Here is a 20,561-nt window from a genome sequence, read left to right on the forward strand (position 1 = left end):
AGCTTTTGCAATGCCGTCGTATATGACGTTTCTGCTCGATTGAAGTTCATCTATTTAGCGTTTTAGAATATGGAAACACTTTTGGTAGGTAGCTTCTATACATATAGCGTACGTATACGCTGTGACCCACAGGCAGCTTTACTTATCATTTCGCTAGGCCATGTGTACCTATCTTTTAACAAATACCTTGCACTCCATCTAACAGGCACATCCATCTGTTCTTTTCTCTTTTTTTTTTTGCCTATGTACTCACTTGCCTATGTACCAGCCGACTACGAGAATGACGCTTGCATGGCGAATACACGGGCCATCATGGACCTTCCTACAACTGAAACGTCGTGCAAATGCCATCCGATGTGCACGTAAGACATTGCTCTTTTTTCTTTTACGCTTAGAAGCGCACCTTATAGCTCGTGACATTGCTTAGCGTTAAATAATTGCTAATCAAAACCTTTTCAGGCTTTCATTGCACGTATACCATCGGGCCGTTGTGATATGCACCACATGTCAATATTCTCGGTCTGTAGCTTTTACTTCACCCACCAATAACCACATCACATTATAGTATTAAGTTAACTTCAATTTACGTTCATATCATTTTTATATTTAAATAAAATTAACCAAATGTTTCACCCAAACGGCAACAATCATCATAAAGAAAACAACATTGAGAGTACTTTTTTTTATTTTTTGCCAACAAAAGTAAACTTGTTTTTTTTTTTTAAATATCCACACATCACTTCTCTTTTTCTCTTCTCTGTAGGGACAGAGACTACTACAAAGAGATATCGAAAGATACGCTTGCCAACGTAAGTATACGTATACAGAGTATGGACGTGCACTACAGCGATACTACTTTGCCCAAAATGCTCATTGTGCAATGCACATTAACCAAGCTGCTTACATTATGCTGCCCTAACACGCACTGCGATGATCTTAAGATGTCTCACTTCCTTCAGATAAGCCCGCCGACATTCTACGTCATATTAGTCGAGATCTTCCTTGAGTTGGCGCAGGACACCGGCGTTTCACATGGGTACAGCAACGCACGGGTCACAGACCAGTGGCGTGCTGTTTTCGCAAGGGGGGGGGGGGGGGGGACAAAGAACTCATTCTTGCTGAGAGCTCATCCTTGCTGAGAGAGAGAGAGAGAGGACTAAGCAGCGCTACGCGTGTGTGCTTCTTTTCTGTCAGCGTTGTATTTTGAGCTGTAAAAGACAATTCAAGTTCAATTCAAGTTCAAGAAAACTAACTAGCCGACTCCTAGTTAGGCCTTCTTCGCGCAAAGAACAGCAGTCTTTCACCTCCCTGATGTGGTGGGTCAAGCTGCGGAGTAAGCTCAGAAGCTGAGCTTCTGAGCTGAGCTGTACTCGAGTCACTCGAGTCCACTGCTAGGGTCCACTGCTTTATTCCTCGCCACTTTGCAAACTGCTGCCATCGCTCCTATAAGCAAGGCTGATCATATTTATCAGACTAATGCGCAAACCTTTTTGCGGCGCTTCTAGTACAGCAGAACTAAAGCATTTAAAAAGATTCGTCACAATTATCGACTCACAGCAGCTTCAATAAAGCGTTGATCACACCATTCATTTTTTATGAAAAAGGACAATTTTCATGAAGAAGCAAATGCTCTGACTGGTTCATAAAACGACTGCTCGCTCACATCCATAACAAAGCAAGTAGAAGACGCTTTCGCGCCTTGTACCGCTTTGCAATGCTACAGTACAAGGCGTGAAAGAGTCGCTTATGCGGCCCGCACTGCAAGGAACATTCAATGACAATTGTCAAAGCAGAAATTTTTGAAATATTTTGCTCTATTAAGACATTCCCTGGTAATATTTTCATTTTCTATTACCAATATAATTGAGCGATTACAGTGGTGGAGGAAAACTTCGCCCTAGTAGTTGGTTTTCCCAGCGTGCGGCTGACAGTGCCCACTGTTTAAAGTGGGGGGGGCGGGGGTCGTGTCTCTTCCCCCCCTTCCCGGCTGATACGCCTATGCACCAGACTCATTTTGAAAGGCGATGCTGGATAAATATTGAGACATGACGATCGTCTTCTGGCCTAACCATCACACCGGCTCCGCGCGTTGCTCTCTGTAGAACTATCCGTTCACGTCCACAATATTCACCGCTTAGGTCCTCGCTCTCCAATTGCTTGTGAAGGAGCCTCCACAGAAATCCCGAGTGTCTCTTTCCTGATTTATACAGGGTTTGTCCACAATGTAGTAGTGCCGATTTTTCGCGACAATGGTAAAAGAGTTGGTTGTTACTGCTCTGGTTGGGTGGGGGTCTTAGTTGCTAGCATACCAGTTGTCTCACAGTGTCCACAGAGTGTACATCGAGTTTAAAGTGACCACCTTTTTTTGTATTACATTGTCATCTCGACAATATATATTTTATTATAGTAGTGTTGCGCTGTAAGTTCTACGTAAAACTCGCTAAAGTGCAAGTGAGAGTATGACATGATCGAGACACCCTATAGTGATAAGTGTTTGAGTGTAAATTTTTTTATCGGGATGAATGAGAGCAAGTGGGTTAAGAGTAAGGGTCTGGGCCCCCTTCAATAGCAGAATAGTCACGACAATGCGCCGAGCCACACGACCTTTGACGTTGTGGACTCTAAGACGAAACGTTGCGCCACACAGCCTCTTCAGCCGCCTTACGGCTCAGATGCCGCTAGTCCAAACGTTTTCCTCTTCCCCTGACTGACGATAGCACCACGGAACAGTGCAGCCCATTCAAGAGATCGTAAAGAGGGAGCTGAAGAGCATTCCAATTGTTGAGTTTAACAGCGCCTTCAGATATTGGAAGTCACTGGAAACTCTGTGCTGGTGCAGAATAGGCATATTTAGAAATTTATTCAGTCGATCTGCCTAAATTGTCAGTGAATGTTTTCTAAAAAAATTCAGTCCTACTTTTTTCCAAGCAAATCATGTATGAACAAAATTATATGGTGGGCGCTGTGACATACATCGTTTATAGATAGTTTTTAAAAGTATCTCTAAATGTTGGTGCCTTAGTGGTTCCTTGGAAGTCGCCTGTACGGGAGTTCGCAATGGCGTACTTGGTAGGCACACGTCAACAGTGTCAGCCGATGCTATTGATCTATGTTTTTTTTATTTGAACAAGTTGTGTATATGTGAACTTCATCTACTGGAACAAAATAATTTTGTGTGCCGAAACCCCAATGTAATTATGCGGCATGTCGTAGTGGAAAACTTTGACAACATATTTGACATGTACTTAACTGAAGTGCACGAGCAAATGTTTGACTTAAGCGAACTAACTGCTTGATTTGCGTAATACATAGTTTTTTTTTCTAAATCATATTGCTTTCCTATAACCCCCCCTCCACCTTGAAACTGTTCATTCGTAGTGATAGCCAACTAGATGCTCAGCTCATATCATTGGTGTCACGAAAATGAATACACGTTACAGAAAGTTACTGAAATATCACGGCAGTATTTCCGTTATTCATCGTCAAGCTTTACAAAAGCGGCATCCTCGAAATAAATGTCAATTGCCTACAACATTGATGTCAGTCGGCCAAGCAAGCAAAGAACAGGAATGTTGCGAAATGCATCATTTTTTCGGGGCTCTTACTAACTGTATAGTACTATAAGAATTATCTTCCTAAAGCATAATTTTCATTTCTTGAAATAAATTTTCGGGTGTACAACTTATGAAAGAGAAACATGCACAGTAAACAGGCGCCACATTTTTTAACAACGCTTTTTCGCGAGGGGAATTAAATGACGAAATTGGCTCCTTCACGACCGAACTCATGGCATCCAAACATAATTTTAAACAGCAAATCACCACGTGTTATCATCATTCTTTCATCGTGTGCTTGTGCCGTTTTGAGAGGTATCCGAATGACGGGACTTTGTTGTTACTCTTGTTGCTGTTGTCATCGTCGTCGAGTTTGCACTCGGTCACTATAAAATGTAGAAGGCTTCGTGTTTTCTCAACTTATTAACACGAAAAAGCTTACTCGTGTAAAAAGTAACTTCTTGACATTAAAACTGTTTTTTTTTTGTTCGATCCTTTACTTTTTCAGTTCATGGACAAACACCAAGACTTGCGTAAGATGTGAGGCAATCTATATCTTTCTCTCCGGTGTGTTCTCAATACAGGCCTGTTTGTGTGAAAACTGCACTGTATAAATAAGCGATATGTACTGTACCATTTGCGTGCGCTAAATGTAAACAAACTGGCAAGCAGTGGCCTCCTAGATTGACTCTGGCTGCGTGCGCAGCCACAGTCGATCTTAGAGGCCATGTTATAGAGGACATGCTTCTGTATTGTACTCACAGGGGGTGTCAAAATTTTCTCTTTTCCTTTTTTTTTCAAGGGAGAATATATTGCATCCACGGCTGGTGAGCTCATTTTGACGAGGCAATAAAGAAGGCAACTGATGCCTTGTGTTTTAACTGTGTCTGCTCCAGGAGGTCGCAAAAAGAGGATGATGGTCGAAAACATGGCAGAAGGTGGGGGAGCCTGCCCATGCTCCCCACCGTCCTCCGTTACTAACGCCACAAGGGATGACACGATAAAGTGAAATGCTGGGCCACTTGGTACAACATAATGTGGAAATATATGAGCGCACAAGGAAGAAGTCTTTCATGTCAAGTTCTTGTTCCTTCTACATTGTGCGCTCATATATTTCCACATTATTATGGCACGAGTTCCCCACTTCTGTCAGCATCTTCTCTCGTCACCGTACCGTCATAGCCTCATCATCATAGCAACGCTTACCTGCCTTGGCTCTGCACTCACAGCTTGTACTCTCTGTTTCAGGCTCCTCACCAAGGTGACTGTGTACTACCACACCTTTACGTCGGAGAACGCCTTCGCGGTTCCCCTGTATGACGTACGTACGCCTTTGACGTACTCACGCTGTGGAACATAACAGTTTAGTCGCTAGCGCTCAGCGAGATAGATGAAAAGAAATTGCAACAATCGCATAGGCTTACCATAGAACAGACGAATAAACACAGCATTATTTAGGGGCGTTAATATTTTTTTTCACGCGTGTGTGTGTTTAGGCAGGTAACTTTGTGGCAGTAGTTCCCAAGTGCGAACAGGGTTTCAAAGTGTGCGCAACACGTTCACATCCAATGTTTGAAGTGAAACTCAAATTCTTAGGCACAGGATAGGATACAGACTATGTATTCTATCCGGTGCATGTAGTGCATAGTTTCACCTGTCGTCGCCCTAAAGCACGATATCCCCTTCTCTTTACGCTGTGCGATGATCGCTGCTGTCATGCCAAAATGTGCTCCACGTCATAGTTGCACTCTAAGAAACAGAAAAAGAATTGCCTATTGATCATGTTCGTGAATTCCCAGTTTCCACATACACTTATCCAAAGATACGTGTGAACTCACTTTAGAAGAGTCGCACCTGCTCACCGAATACTCGGATAAAGATGCCATCTTTTTGCATCTTCACTCTGACATGTTCAAGAGTTCGCTAGACACACAGTCGTATAGCATGACAGCACTGCTTTTATCGGTTGCCTTCTTCTCTTGCGCAGGGAAACAGCGTGCTCAACAATGTTGGGCGCATCAATGGAATCTATCTGGGAGTCTCTTTTCTCGTGATTCTACGTCTTCTAGACACCGTCGTCAGAGGCATCCACTTTCACAGGGACGGCACCTTCACCTGCTACGACGAGTCTGACGGAGTGGCCTAGGTTCGCGTGAGGCGTGGCGCTGAAGATCGAAATATCAATAGCACATGATGTTCAGGCACTAACTTATGCAACATCACTTAGAGAGAATATTGGCTGTTTTAGGGGTGCAGCTCCTGAAGGCGTGGGTCGGTCGTCCCCAATGTATGTAGTTGTAGTAGGTAGCCATCTCTAGTTTAGTTTTTCGAGTGTTCGCTAGATGGCGGTACTTGTAGCTCATAAAAGTTGATCAAAAGATGCGAAATGTTATAAAACTAGATGGCGGTACATGTAGCTGTGACTGAAAGATGCGAGACGTTAATAGGAATGATGTCCCATATGGCGCGTATAATTGGTGGAAGGCAATTGTTCGGCGACCTATGCTAGGGGACGTGGTGTAATAAAACTCGTTCGCTGTTGGTGCTCGCTCGAAGTGTTTCACGTTTAATTGTAGGGCGAATTGCACAGAAAAGTTTCACGGCTTACCGATGATTCCTTCCGGAGCTTCGCCCCACTCATCATCATTAACCCGTGAATGTGCTGTAATTTTTTTTCAGCTGGTTTAGTTTGTTCATACTTTTAAGTAGGACGAGTTTGTGCAAACGTGACCAAATGTGCAAGAATCACCAGCAATCACGCTACCAACGTCTAGAGAGTTGTCATACTGCTCGATAAGACTCCAATCACCACTTCAAAAAAGAGCCGAACCGAAACGGAGCATTGACTAGAAAGGTCACTTGGCAAAATTATGTATATTGTCAGGGACTACACTGTCATGCGTTGTAGTAGCTTCTTTTGTGGTCTTGTGCGTCTTTATTTTTTTCACTAGTGTGTAACGCTGCACCCCGCAGTAGAGACTTGATGTCTGGGAGACAGCGTGGGTGGAGTTCTTATTGGAAGATAGAAAATATGGTACAACTGTTTCATTAAATGCGAACAGTTCAGACACCATGCATACACCTCTCGTTTTTTGCTTCAGCACTGTTATACTTCCTGTTCTACTCTTTATCATCCGCTGTCGCCTTCTGCTCACAACTTGCGAGAAAAGAATAGATGGAGCGAAGACGCCATATGGCTACGCAGAGAAGAAAGAATGAATGCTGGGGGCATCTTTTTTGTAACGGGGTGGTGACTTTTGTGGCGCATATTGCCGTTTTCATTTTATATTATGTATCTAGAAGCACCACAATTGAGTAATCAAGAAAGTCCGTTAAGAGAGCGAGTCATCAGAGCCAAAGACTCTCTCAGAGGCGAGAAATATGCACCTTGACAGCTTGACAGCCGAGAACAGACTCGCGTTCATTTAAAACTAAAGAGAAAGACGAGTGCGATGTGTAGCAAGTCCGCTTGATTGAAAGGTCACTGCCTCGCTGTCAAAAAGGAGCGAGGAAAGTTGTGGTGCGAACCAAATAGCACATCGTATTTGGTGCCGCGATGCTATACTACGGTAAATTGGGGTACAGTCGCATTTAGTATGAGTTCCGACACCCTGTCTGTTCTCAATATGGCGTCAACAATACGAAATGGTAGCTACACAGAAAAAAATACATAGTTAATTAAGCTTTTTTTTATATTTAGCGGTGCTTTGTGAACCAGTTTAACGTTCGTCGGTGTCGTTATTCAGGCTTGGGGGGCACTCTAATCACAGCCAACGTGTTGCAACTCACATTGAGCGTGACTGTACGTCGCTCGTTATCACGCGCGGGTGTGACTGTTCCTGCAAGAATTCAGCAGGTAGCTTGTATAGGCCAATAACGACTGCGGCAACGTTGCTGCCACCACCCCCATCACTGTATAAATTCACTGTTGTTTTCATGGCATGTATTGTCTAAGAAAGAGGCAAGCGTTTCTCTTTGATCATATAAGTCGTGAGCACATTCGTAGCGTATACACGGGAGCCATTGCAACACGGAGCTATCAGCGACGCCTATGCCTACACTTATATACGTGAGGCTAGGAACAAGGGCAGCGCTCAAGCGGGGAGGCTATATCCATCACACGCACAGCGTCGTCAGTGTGCACCTTTCTCGAAGGCGCTCATCGATGGCGCGATAGTAAAGTGATCATGCTTCTCACATACTGCGCATCTGCCGAGCCACGTGTTGCTTTCGGTATAGGCTTTGCTGGTTGTGTCGAGTGGCACGGACTCCCGTATTTACACGAGATGTCTTATATTTGTTATGGGGCGTGTGCTGGGAACCACGTCCGGCAAGTTCGTTTAGAAGCATTCAGACTGCATCATCGCATACTGTCTATCGGAAAAAACTAGTTTACGAAAGGAACCAGCTAGTGGGAAAAACAGAAATAAAATGATCGGTCACCGGCGCAGACGCGGTGTAGTATACCTGTTTACTCAGCGTACGGGGAAGGAAAGGAAAAAAAATAAGTTCGTAAAGACTCTCTCTCGGCCATCAGCAAGGGAAAACGCTGCGAAACTCTATAATGGAGGCTAAATGAGCTTGCTGTGACGGCAATTGCTCTGTTGTAAAGCGTGATAAAGGCATGGAGAAGAAGGATCATAACGACACACAGCTAACACAGCTCTGCGCCCGCTTCTCTTCCTCTGTTCTCTTGTCTTGGATGCGTTATCACAATGTAAGAAAGGAAACCAATGTGGCACCTTGAAGCCTTCATCAATTCACCTCTTGGACAAAATGCACATGGAGCAGCAACGGTAGGGGATACTACCCCCCCCCCCCAAGTTGTCGCGTTTTGCATGTATATATATACGCGAACGCACATGCACGTTGGCATTGTTTAGGCTTGGGTGGTCCAAATTCGCTTTATGTCGTGGTGGGGGTGGATGGAGAGCTGTGACGAAGGCAAACGCCTTTTCGCCACCTCCTGCCAACGCGCATGCGCAAACACACAAACGCACTATAGACATACATAGCAAGTGATTTAACTTCTACTTATAGCCCCCATCCTACAAAAAATATCTCTGGCTCTGACCTGGCCATATACACAGTATCCTGGACGTGTTGACTTATAACATGCAGTAGGCAACATTTCTTAAGAAGAGCGTATGCTTTGGTGAAACAATTATTTTATTTTATTATCTGTGTGGCAGTCACAACCAAGCGGAAACAAACGCGGAACCCAGCAGATGTCAGTGGCGTGGTCAGGCAGCCATGTGGGCGCACTCGTGGTTGTTGACCGAGATCCTGTCTCCGTTCTTGCACACCGGGAAGCTCTTGCCCAGCAACGTCAGTGCGGAGCAGTGACCACGCACCCGCTCCGTCTGGGCAAGGGAACGTGAAACATGGGCGAAAGAAGAGAAAGGAAACATTGCTTTAGAGTTAATGGGAGATGCTTTTTTCTGTTGCGTGGCAGCCATGTCCCAAGTCAATCCGGCAATACTTAAAACGTGCAACCATATCGGCTGCATGCTTGAGGAAACTATTTTTCATCCATTCACTTTCAAAGACCAATCTCATTCGAAGATACACGAGATTACGAACATGAAAGGCCGATGCTGAAGAATACGTAGATGTAATCTGAGCTAAGAAGGCTATAGATGTTAGTATAGCTCACTATATTAACCTTCGTAGCGTATTTTTAACGGGATCGTGACGTTTATTAAGGCAGCGATCAGTGCGTTCAAGATGAAACACTTCATTTGGGTGAACACACGCCCAGCAAACGAACGGAGCGTCGGTAAACTGATCTGCGGTGAGCTGCGTTGAAATTTATACATGCGGCATCAAACATTCAAGCCTCACCACACGTGCTTGTATAAGCTCTCGAATAAAGTTGACTGTTCGCGTCCCGCGTGTGATCTTAACAGAAGGATTTAAAACAATCGTGAAGTCTCCCAAACATTTCAGCATCATCTGCGCTGAGCATTGATTAGGTTTTGTGGGTGAAATAGGAATACATCACAACCATATAACAAACGCGAGTGTCAATTAATACCACAATGGTTTACTGTAACCGTGAATTTTGCAGTTTCATTGCGCGCGATTTCAGCATTAAACAGTTCTTTTTACGTAGTCGCCTTTGCATAGTACGAAAGATAAATTTGACGCACAGAAAGGTCGATTTACAACTGTGTATATAGGATTGTATTCCACTCTAGAATTGTACTTCTCAAGCTGTGAGACCATTCCCAAGTTTTGAGCTGGCAGCAGGCTCTAGAGTTTTACATAATTGTAGAGAATGTAGTTTGGATATCGATGACGAACTATAGAGCCAGTGAAACAACCGCATATTGTTAATGATAAAATATCTTCGCATTTCCTTCGAGCTATTGATCACCTCGAGGCATAATTAGACCCCTGCCGTAAATCAGGTATTTCTTCGCCTGCTTCGCAAGTGCTGAAACAGACGTGCGTTTGTTGCTGTTATGGATCGCATGTCGGTATGGTAGCCTAGTATAAACTATGTATACGTAGCGTATGTCACCAGCAATTTTATGAAGCTGAAATTGGTGCAAATGCATCAAATCATTTAGTGGTTATGCGCAGAACTGACCACAAAATCTCCAAATCACAAGTTGCTTTATTCCATGTGTATCCTACAAACAATAACAGATGGACGACATCGTTTTTCATTCTGTCTCATCTTCCTTTGTAAGCACATAACTCAGCAAGACACTGCAAACAACCACCATCAGCGCCAATTCATCGCCCTTTCGTTCTACTGATAGCATGCACCTAACGTCATGGACGCAGCTTTCTACAGTACTCATTACTGATACTTCAACATGACATCTGTAGTGACGTCAATGTAGCATAAACACACTGTGTTTAGCATGCTTCGCTGTGATTACGACGCGGGCGGAACGCTATTAACTTCTGCGCATAAATAACGAAAGACCCTGCACTCAATGTACGCATAAAATTTACGGAGCTTCGCGTCCGATTATGCTGGTATTATGCTGGTTTCAGAGACGTTAACGCACGCCACTCATACCAACGAAACTAGACGTTGACGTATACGGAGTAGCGCGTATAGGTCTCCGACCGTATGCGACGTTCGTGAAGTCTGATGGCTAGGCGATAATCAGTCGCCCCTGCTCACCACTTGCACTTCAATGTGACAGTCGTGTTGAGGGAGTGCCGCCAGTGCTGGAAGTTCGAATTCACCGGCGACGGTGACAGTGCCGGAGCTGCCTGGGCTGCCCGACGCCTTGAAAGAGTCCACCTTACCCAGCACCTGCGTGTCTCCTTCGCTGTGCAGCAACGCCTGCAGCGATTCCGGCATCTGCGCATGCGTGGGCAAAGCGGAAATCGAGATATGAGTGAGTGACGTATAACTGGTACTCACAGTTTTTGCTAACGCATACGGTATTATAAAAAAAAGTTGTTGCTCGGTACTTACTGGAGTTGCTCTATTGTAAGACCAGCGTATTGTTCAGGCGACATTCAGCCACTATTTATATTGCTCTGTTGTTACGGATTGATATTGTTATGAGCGTCAGAATCCGGCCATCTAATCGAAGTGCCTGGCCAACACAAGGCCAAATGAACCTTTTGATTATTGCTCGTGCATGTCCTGCTGCTCGATTTGACTACTCTATGGTAGTATGCAGCTCAAGGAGTACAGAGAGGCACCGCACCGCGCAGCTAAGCAGCTTGTCTCACATATGCACTCGGCAATTTTTTTCAAAGACGAGATCACCAGCCGTTCGGCTTACGACTTGAGTCTGGAGTGCATGCTGATTTATGCAAGTTTGAGTACATAAGCCTTTGAGGAAAAAACGACGACTGACTTCTAAACTTATATCTGACTACAGACTGAACGAAATATGCGTCTGCGGTGCCCTAACGTATATTTTTCTGGTAGTTTGTCAAACGATGCATGACTTACCGGACCGCGATTTCTGAAGAAGCCTTCGTCGGCGCTTGACTCCCGAATAAACGCTCCCAAGATCAGCACCAAGGCGAAGGACGTAGCTGACAAAGCAGTCATGGTTGCACTCTGGACGCAAACACGCAAGAACATGGTATAACGTATTTGAGCCTGGGAATTACAAAAGCTTTTCGTACGTCACACCGCGTACATGTTCTACGTTATAAATTTTTAGTTATGAATTTTTAGTTTAAAATTTTTGAGAAACAAGAATGAACTGGAAAAAGAAAGAGAGTCGAAAATAAACGAACCCACATTAATTTCCCCCACATTAATTACCCACATTAATCCAGGCAAAAGTTAAATCGTCTCGTGAATATCCGCGATTCGTAACGTGAGACACACAGCTATCACGTATGCTGTAAAGCTGAACAAAGCTGAATTGCAAACCTGACCTGACCTATCTACTCATCTTTTTTTCCCTGCGATAAACACCACTGTGCTACAAATCAATCAACGTGTGATGATCTAGCATTCCATGCATATGGTCATGCCCACCGTGACCCTCGCTTGAGCTTTCGATAAGCCATCGTTTTCCTACACCCCCTCCTCTACCTACCTTCGGTAGGAAGCACACATGCAGTTCCCGGATATACTTTGGGTATATCCGGGAACTGCATGTGTGCTTCCTCTTTCCCATGGGTGGCGTTGACATCTGCTTATTGATATGTTATATGTGGGGTTTAACGTCCCAAAATCACCATAGGATTATGAGAGACGCCTTAGTGAAAGACTCGAGAAATTGCGACCTCCTGGGGTTTTTTAACGTGCACCCAAATCTGAACACACAGGTCTACAGAATTTTCGCCTCCGTCGAAAATGCAGACGCCGCGGCTGACATTCGATCCCGCGTTCTGCGGGTCAGCAGCCGAGTACCTTAGCCACTAGACCACCGCGGATGGGGCAAGGTGTTGCCGTCTGCAAGCTACTCGACACTGTTCAATTGCTCTCGATGCATAAGAACGCACCTATCGGGAACCCCTTTTGGAGCACTAGTTTGAAGAAAGGATGCTTACTTCAGCAACACCTCATTGAGCACGCGGTGCCGCTTCGTTACTGGTAAAATAATAATCATCATCATCATCATCAGCCTGACTACATCCACTGCAGGACAATGGCATCTCCCATGTCCCGCCAGTTAACCCAGTCCTGTGCTTGCTGCTGTCAATTTATACCCGCAAACTTCCTAATCTCATCTGCCCACCTAATCTTCTGTCTCCCCCTAACCCGCTTGCCTTCTCTGGGAATCCAGTTAGTTACCCTTAATGACCAGCGGTTATTCTATCTACGCGCTACATGCCCAGCCCATGTCCATTTCCTCTTCTTGATTTCAACTATGATATCCTTAACCCCCGTTTGTTCCTTAATCCACTCTGCTCTCTTCTTGTCTCTTAAGGTTACACCTACCATTTTTCTTTCCATTGCTTGCTGCGTCGTCCTCAATTTAAGCTGAACCCTCTTCGTAAGTCTCCAGGTTTCTGCTCCGTAGTCAAGTACCGGCAAGATACAGCTGTTAAATACCTTCCTCTTGAGGGATAGTGGCAATCTACCTGTCATAATTTGATAGTGCTTGTCAAATGTGCTCCACCCCATTCTTATTCTTCTAGTCACTTCAATCTCGTGGTTCCGCTCCGCGGTTATTACCTGCCCTAAGTAGACGTAGTCTTTTACAACTTGAAGTACACTATTACCTAGCCTTCATAGATTACGAGAAGGCGTTTGATTCAGTAGAAATATCAGCCGTCATGCAGACACTGCAGAATCAGGGCGTCGATGAAGTATATATAAGCATCCTTGAAAAAATCTACAGGGGATCAACTGCTACCATAGTGCTTCATAAAGAAAGCAACAGAATACCAATCAAGAAGGGTGTAAGGCAGGGGGACACAATCTCTCCAATACGATTTATCGCATGCTTACAGAAGGTTTTCAGAAGCCTAGAATGGGAACAGTTATGGATAAGAGTTAATGGAAAGTACCTTAGTAACCTGCGCTTCGCCGATGACATTGCATTGCTGAGTAACTCAGGGAACAAAGTGCAACTCATGATTACGGAGTTAGACAAAGAGAGCAGAAAGGTGAGTCTTAAAATTAATCTGCAAAAAACGAAGGTAATGTACAAAAACCTCGGGTAAAATAAATGGTATTGAAAAAGAAGGTGGTAAGGAGAGGCCACCTTCTCTAAGCAGGCGCACCCATATCTCTCCTCCTATACACAGAGTGCTATAGAAAGAACTGTCGCGCCTAGCCTAAGCGTAATATTTGCTTTCCGCTGCTTCTGGGACTAGCATCCCCGTCCCGCTGGTTAGGTACAGGAGCCGTTGTTTTATACCATACCATGGTTCTTTCTCTCTTCATAAGCTTCATTTTACTTGGATTGTATACGTATAATTTCGAGCATAAAACAGTTCATTGTTTCGTAAATGTCCAACGGTTTGTGGGGGTCTTTTTGCGGAAGCACTCGACAGGACTGCGGGGATGCAAGCATCAAAGTAGTGTAATAAACGTCAGGCCGCTTAAGGCAACGAGGCAAAAGATACCTCAGCGTGCGTGTCTCTCCAAAAACAAGGCTTCTCTTGGAGTCGCATGCACCTGTACAGATAGATTAACCCTATTGCCACCAGCACATGGTGTTTGTAACTTCATTACCTCAACCCAATGGGCGTACCAGCACTATCCTCTTCACACGACGTGCTACTGTTCCTAGGGGGAACAAAGTGAGCGTCATACAACCAGGTTCATTGTCTTCTCCACTACGTAGCGCTTGAAGACACAGAAATACCAACCGGTGAAACCGTGCCAATCCAAACTTTTTCGTGGCTCACGGAGATCCGCCTTTGTAAACAATGTCTACCGTATCTTTCACATTCCTCAATGCCCATCTTATCTCTATAAAAAGGACCCTGTATGGTGGCATGTATTGGTCTCTCTCGAAAACGACCTAAAGCTCTTTTTGTCTCAGTTCTACACGCATATTATCTGTCGAAGGCTGCGGGCATTCCATTTTCAGTGCCCCCGGCTGGAGCGTAGTCAGGCCATCGCACAGTTATCCAATCCGAAACCTCCACAAGTCGCGGCATCGAATCCCGGCTGCGGCGGCCCTATCTTCGATGGAGGCGAAATCGCTCGAGACCAGTGTACTTTGGTTCAGGAGCTCGTTGAAAAAACCCAGGGGGTCAAAATTTCCGGAGCTCTCCACTACGGCACATCTTAGAATCATATGGTGGTTTTGGGATGTTAACCCCGATCAATTCATAATATTATTATCAATTTCATACCCTTTAAGCGAGGGTTTCTTCTCTGAACAATGACAGCATTGGAGACCGTAGGGTTAAAGCTTAACACCAAGTCGGCAGGCGGCTGCCTTTGTTATAAAATGAAACTGCTACCTTGTAACGCTTCCGAATCTTCCAAGTTTACCAGCTGGATTGAACAGCGTTTCTTGGGAGCAGCTAGACCTAGGTACTTGAATAATCCGAAAACATTCTGTTCGTACTCACCTTAAAGACGTTGATCGTTGACTCGACTCAACGGCTACGCAGTGAGATACACTTGCCCGTGGAGTGCACAACTGGCTGGTTCGCTTTCCCAAAGCTTTCTGGTCTTAACGGGACGCTGAGCTGCACGCTTATATGCTATAGCCATGGCCTTAAGCAACGCCGGCCGGCCTTTGTAGTTATTCCCTCATTTCCTGCGGCCGCAGTACTATGCCACGGCGCCACGACGAAACCCGCCAAGTTGTACCCAGAGGTTGTCCAATGGAGCCACCCCTTTCTGCACGTTTCTTTCTCTTTTCGAAAGAACAAGATCGACATCCTTGTAGAAGTGCCTACAAGGATCCGCGCGCGATTCGCGAAGATTTAGAGAAGCCGTATTGAGGGAGAGCTGCTTGTGGAGGGAATCTATATATACCATTCATTATCCTCCTGGACACTGTTATTGCAAACGGGACATGGTCTGTTTTTTTTTTATTTGTCCGTCTGTCTGCTTGTTTTTTCGTTGCTGTCGTTCTGTGAAGTGCACACTGACATGCGTTTTGCCAGTACTGCCCATTTCAAAGAAGAAAAAAACCGCCAGGCCTGCGTGCAACGCACAGCACAGTCACAGCGAGATCGGAAAGAGTGGGCTCTGATAACTTTTTTAAACCGTTTTTGAGTAACTGCTATAAGCACACCTGCAGGGTACCCACTACGACATAGATCATCAGCTATCTTGTGTAGTATATGGAGACATTCAATATGTCATCCTTCGCCATTATTCGGAGACACGTGCTACCACACTTGCAAGGAGTTTTGTGCAATGTTTTATGCTGTGGCTCATGACGAGGAATAATTATGGCTGAAGCTTGAGTAATGAGTTGGAGCATTCGACGGCCCACTTGTTACGCAATTCACATTGTTTGACGCCTGCTTGTTCCTTGGCTGTTCTAAAGCGCTTTATTACTCATACTAGCGCATGACACCTTTCCCGACATCAAGCGTGCCAAGGCGACCAACAAAGCTTTTGAGAGCAAAATGTGTATATTATGCTAACCTTTCCCATGTGTATAGCGACACCCAACGTACGTGGCATGCGGAAAGTACGGCGCCAGTGGCAGTTGCACCACGTGCTTGAGCAGTACAACATTGATGTAGCTGCAGTTCAAGAGACCAAGATTTCGTCTCCTCGTGACGCCGACTTTGCACTGGAAGTTTTTCGAGATTATGATCTATACATGAGCCAAGCCCATGGTGCTTCCGCTGGATGCTTTTTATTAGTTTGAAAGCGGCTATATCAACTTTGACGTCGCTATACATGTTTATGGTGAAGGCCACCTCATTTGTTATGACTTTTTTTTCATTCCTACAATTGGAGGTTTATCTGTGTCTATGCTCCCACCTAGGTAAATGACAAGAATGTGTTTTTTTTTCCTCTCTTTAACTTCGCTGTTAAACAATGACAGAAATTTGATAGTTTTGCAAGACGTAAACTGTTTTTGTGATGCTAGAGATCATTCATGTATAACGAATCGTTTGATGCAAGTGCAGCTTTACTGCATAAAATAATTAATGACCATAATTTACTCTCAGGGTGACTCTCTTGCTTGGCTCGACCGTGTGTATGTATCTGTGAGCCTATGGTCTCATATTCATAACATTCATAATTATGTTGTTAAGCCCATATTTTATACAGACCATTGCTTAGTCACTGTTCTTGGGGCCAATAATTTTTCGTAAAATCCCTCTAAACTGGGACCTATGAAAGCTTGACGTACACTTGTTTTGCGAGCATTGCTTCGTAAAAATAGTCAAATAATTGGTACGAAAGGTAACACAGTGTCGGCAGCTGCCAATCTTTGCTCAATGAAAAAGGCTCAAAGAAAATGTTAAGTATCAGACGATTAGTATTTCATGAGAAATAGCTCAAATAGAGAACGCTTAGAAACGCTGTTGGTATTATTTACTTCACAAGCTCCATATTTTTGAATGTGAAGAGCCTGGATTGTACATTGATGAGATAAATGTAATACGAGCACAGATATCAAAACATGACACAGATGTACGGGCAATGATTTGTCCCCGTGTTACTCATTTCACTGAAGAGGAACCTACTAAGAAAGCTCTCAGAGATTAAAAGTGATATGCACTTTCTAAACAGATACTGCAAATTGAGTCACAGAGTTCTCGTTACACAGATGCATGTGAAATAAGAGCCGCGCTTGAGGATTATTACAAAAGTTTGTTCGCCACGGCTGAGCTTGAGGAGAATTTTGAGGAGGAAGCTGGCCACTTCATTGCCCTTGCACCCCACTAATAAGAGAATGACTGACTCACTGCTGATAAGCCCATAACCGGGAAAGAAATCAAGTTTGCAATAACAAAGTTCCAGAAGAACAAAACTCCTGGCCCAGGTGGCCTCAGTGGGAAATTTTAAATAACATTCTAGGAACTTCTGATACCTTTCCTGGAGCAACGTTTTAAAGAGGCTTATGAACGTTAGGAACTTCCTGCTTCTTTCTGTCAGGGCCAAACAACATTAATCCCCAAAAGTACTGATCCTGAAGCATTAAAGAAAGTCCATGGATATCGCCCTATATTGTTATGCAACGTCGACTAAAAATATTTGCGACATTGGTGACCGATTGGCTACATACGGGGATTACTAAGTCTGTAGGGGACCATCAAGCATGTGAAATTCGAAATCGCTATATACAGACAAATATCTATATAGCATGGTCAGTCGTTTACTATATTCACAGTAGTATTGACAGCCTTCCGGCAAATAGACCTTGCTAAAGTATTTGGTAAGATACACCATGCTTTTTTGTTCCGGCTTTTAAGGCACCTGCAGTTGGGTGGTGTACTGTACTATGGTATTTCACTCTGTTATAAGAAGTGCACAACAAGGCTAACTATAAATCACACACTTTCCAATATATTATACTTGAATTTATGTGTACGTCGGGGATGTTCGCTCCCAGTATGGCTCTTTGCAATTTATATGAAGCCATTATGTTTAAGTGTGGTTCTGAATTCTAGCATAAAAGGATACCGATATGGGGCTAAGAAAGTTGATGTTCTAGGCTATGTAGATGGTATTGCCTTCTTTTTTGTTTATAAGCCCGGTGTTCAAAAAGCAGTAAACACTACTTTGCGTTTCTGTGAAGCCGCAGGCGCCAGCATAAATTTTGATAAAAGCGGAGGATTCTCGCTAGGCATGTGCGCCAAAACTCCTTCGGTCTTCTCAAATATTCATTGAAGTGCGACTCCTATGTGGTATGTTGGTGTCACTCTCGATAACTATTGTAATAGCGGCCCACATTGGACCTCTGCGATAACTACTATTCTCTGAAAGGTAGCAAGGACGAGACCTTTCCATCTTTTTGAGAGCAAAAGCGTGCAACATATTCTTTGCATCAAAGCTCATTTATGTTCTGAAGGTATTGCAGTGCTCACGTGGGCACATTCAAGCATTTCACTGCATATTTGTATGTTTTGTTTGGTGCTCTTCATATGAAGCTATGAGGAGAGACAACCTTTTTCTTCCGCTTGAAAAAGGTGGCTTCAGCCTGGTGTTTCTTTGGGAGACACTTGGTGTAAATATTTTTTTTTATCTTGAGGACGTGTGCCACCCCTTTCTTTTAGCGGTCCTTCAAACCGTCTGTGTTACCACGTTTCTTTTATTTAGGTCGCAACAGCTAAAGAATTACAGTTTAAGGCAGGGGGGTAATTCATCATCAAATTGTTCATACTATCAATTTTATGAAAGGCAGATTTAGTTTAAAGTGTTTGTATAATAGTTGCAGAAAACTTTGACCGCCCCACTTCTGAGTAACCTTTTCCCGGAACCTGTTTATCGACTACCGTATTCGCATTTGTCTGCACACCATGTATTATTTCGTGCTTGTAGTATGTGAATATCTCTTGCCAAGAAAACATTTTGCTTTACACTGCACACTTCTACTCTACCAGTGAAGACGTGGCTCAATGAAAAATCAATATATGTGCCCTGGGCAGTAAATGTAGACTCTGCCACGAACCTGAGACGATAGAGCATTGTTTTATTCGTTGTCGTGACGCATTTTATTTTTGGTTCATTCTGAAAAGAACAATCAGAAAACAGCTTTCAATAACAGCTCATGGTATTAGGTTCCTCCCTTTCAAAACTAGCCTAACCGATAATACTCCGTATGATATCTTCGTTCTCTTGAGACGTTATTCATTATGGAAACGTCGCATGGTTGATAGACACACCGAGTCACCACGCTTGATGGGGTCTGTCTTCCGAGAAGGCGTTGCTCAAGTGCGCAGTGCTGTTGAGACTTTTGACCGCATTCCGGAGTGTCTTCCTCTTCTGGAGACTTGTGTATGTTTATCTGACTTCTGATTAATTATGTTGTGCGTAGTTCACAATTATTGTTATTCATTTCATGTATTAAAGAAAAAGTTTTCAAGCACCGGCGTTGGCTCGGTGGTAGAACACTGGGCTGGTACGCCAGGGACCTGAATTATAATCTCCTCGGGAGCTCGGTGTTCTTTATTCTTTAAGCTTTTTTTTTTACATTTCGGGTAATAGTGGTTACGGACACCGGCCGCGGCGGCGGCGGACAACTACGACGCACGCGAACCTTATTAGATCTCATAACAGCTTCCGCGGTGAAACATATCCCGCGTACTTTATCACGGTATTACAACTGATAATACAAAGATACTTAAGTTGGGGCCATTTGCAAAGTATATTGAGACTAGAGCGTACTTATGCCGACTTCAACTGAATGCATTGCTGTTCACATCGCTTAGGTATATAGTGCGTATAAATAGGCATTACGAATTTGCGTCACATTTCGGTGACATGCAGCGCGTATCATGAAAATAAAATAGCGTTGAGATTGAGGCTCTTAATAAGCGGACACAATTAAGGAGACCTGCGACTTCCATTCTGTACCTGTAGCACATGGGCAACTGCCATCGAGAACAACGATTCGATAAAATTGGATAATGTAGTCCAGCTAGCGAGACTTCAATTGTTCGTAGTTTACATGTGTTTTGCTCCGTTAGTGATGTTTAAACCGCTTTAATTGGGAGGTTTTCGTTAGGGACAATGCACAATGTTCATGCAGCATGATTCGCCTACTGAAACCGGCACGTACAGTTATGTTCGATAGAGGTAGATATTGGGGGCGAAATTTCATCATACTCTATCATACTATTGGCAGTGCTTCTCGCTCCAATATAACTAGGGGTTTCGTGTATTAACCAGGGCCATCCAAAAATAATACCTGTGAATTATTGGTCGTCTTCTTCGTGAATTTCATGACCGCACGAGTGCAAGAAAACATCGTCAGTTTCGCAAACTGTATGCTGAGGCCCACGGAACAGTTTGATGCTCTCCCATAGCAGAGTACCTACTCTAAATCGCTTCTCACGTTTTTTAAACACACGTTACCTTTTGGTCTACCAATGGCATGTGAGGCCCAAGGGACGGTTTTCAGCTCTCCCAAACTAAAGTACAGAGAGCTCTGAATCGTTCATCACTTTTTCTAAACACGTAAC

General features: G+C 44.1%; 1 protein-coding gene across 2 annotated transcripts in view; it reads right to left on the reverse strand.

Moving 5' to 3' along the window:
- Positions 1 to 8,705: 8,705 nt before the first annotated feature.
- Positions 8,706 to 20,561, reverse strand: part of LOC119169646 (uncharacterized) — a 375,903-nt gene continuing 364,047 nt past the window's right edge. Inside the window, exons 1-4 of one of the 2 annotated variants that reach the window (XM_075887142.1) lie at positions 15,030 to 15,150; positions 11,488 to 11,598; positions 10,699 to 10,881; positions 8,706 to 8,917 (exon numbers count right to left, since the gene is read on the reverse strand). In XM_075887142.1, coding sequence (XP_075743257.1) covers positions 8,798 to 8,917; positions 10,699 to 10,881; positions 11,488 to 11,589 — 405 coding nt within the window. In that variant the 5' untranslated portion in view covers positions 11,590 to 11,598; positions 15,030 to 15,150 and the 3' untranslated portion in view covers positions 8,706 to 8,797. Of the gene's footprint in view, positions 8,918 to 10,698; positions 10,882 to 11,487; positions 11,599 to 15,029; positions 15,151 to 20,561 lie in introns of those variants that run through there. The other variant, XM_075887143.1, reaches the window with a different exon arrangement.

The sequence above is a fragment of the Rhipicephalus microplus genome, chromosome 2 (genome assembly GCF_043290135.1).
Source record: "Rhipicephalus microplus isolate Deutch F79 chromosome 2, USDA_Rmic, whole genome shotgun sequence".
NCBI classification, from domain to species: domain Eukaryota; kingdom Metazoa; phylum Arthropoda; class Arachnida; order Ixodida; family Ixodidae; genus Rhipicephalus; species Rhipicephalus microplus.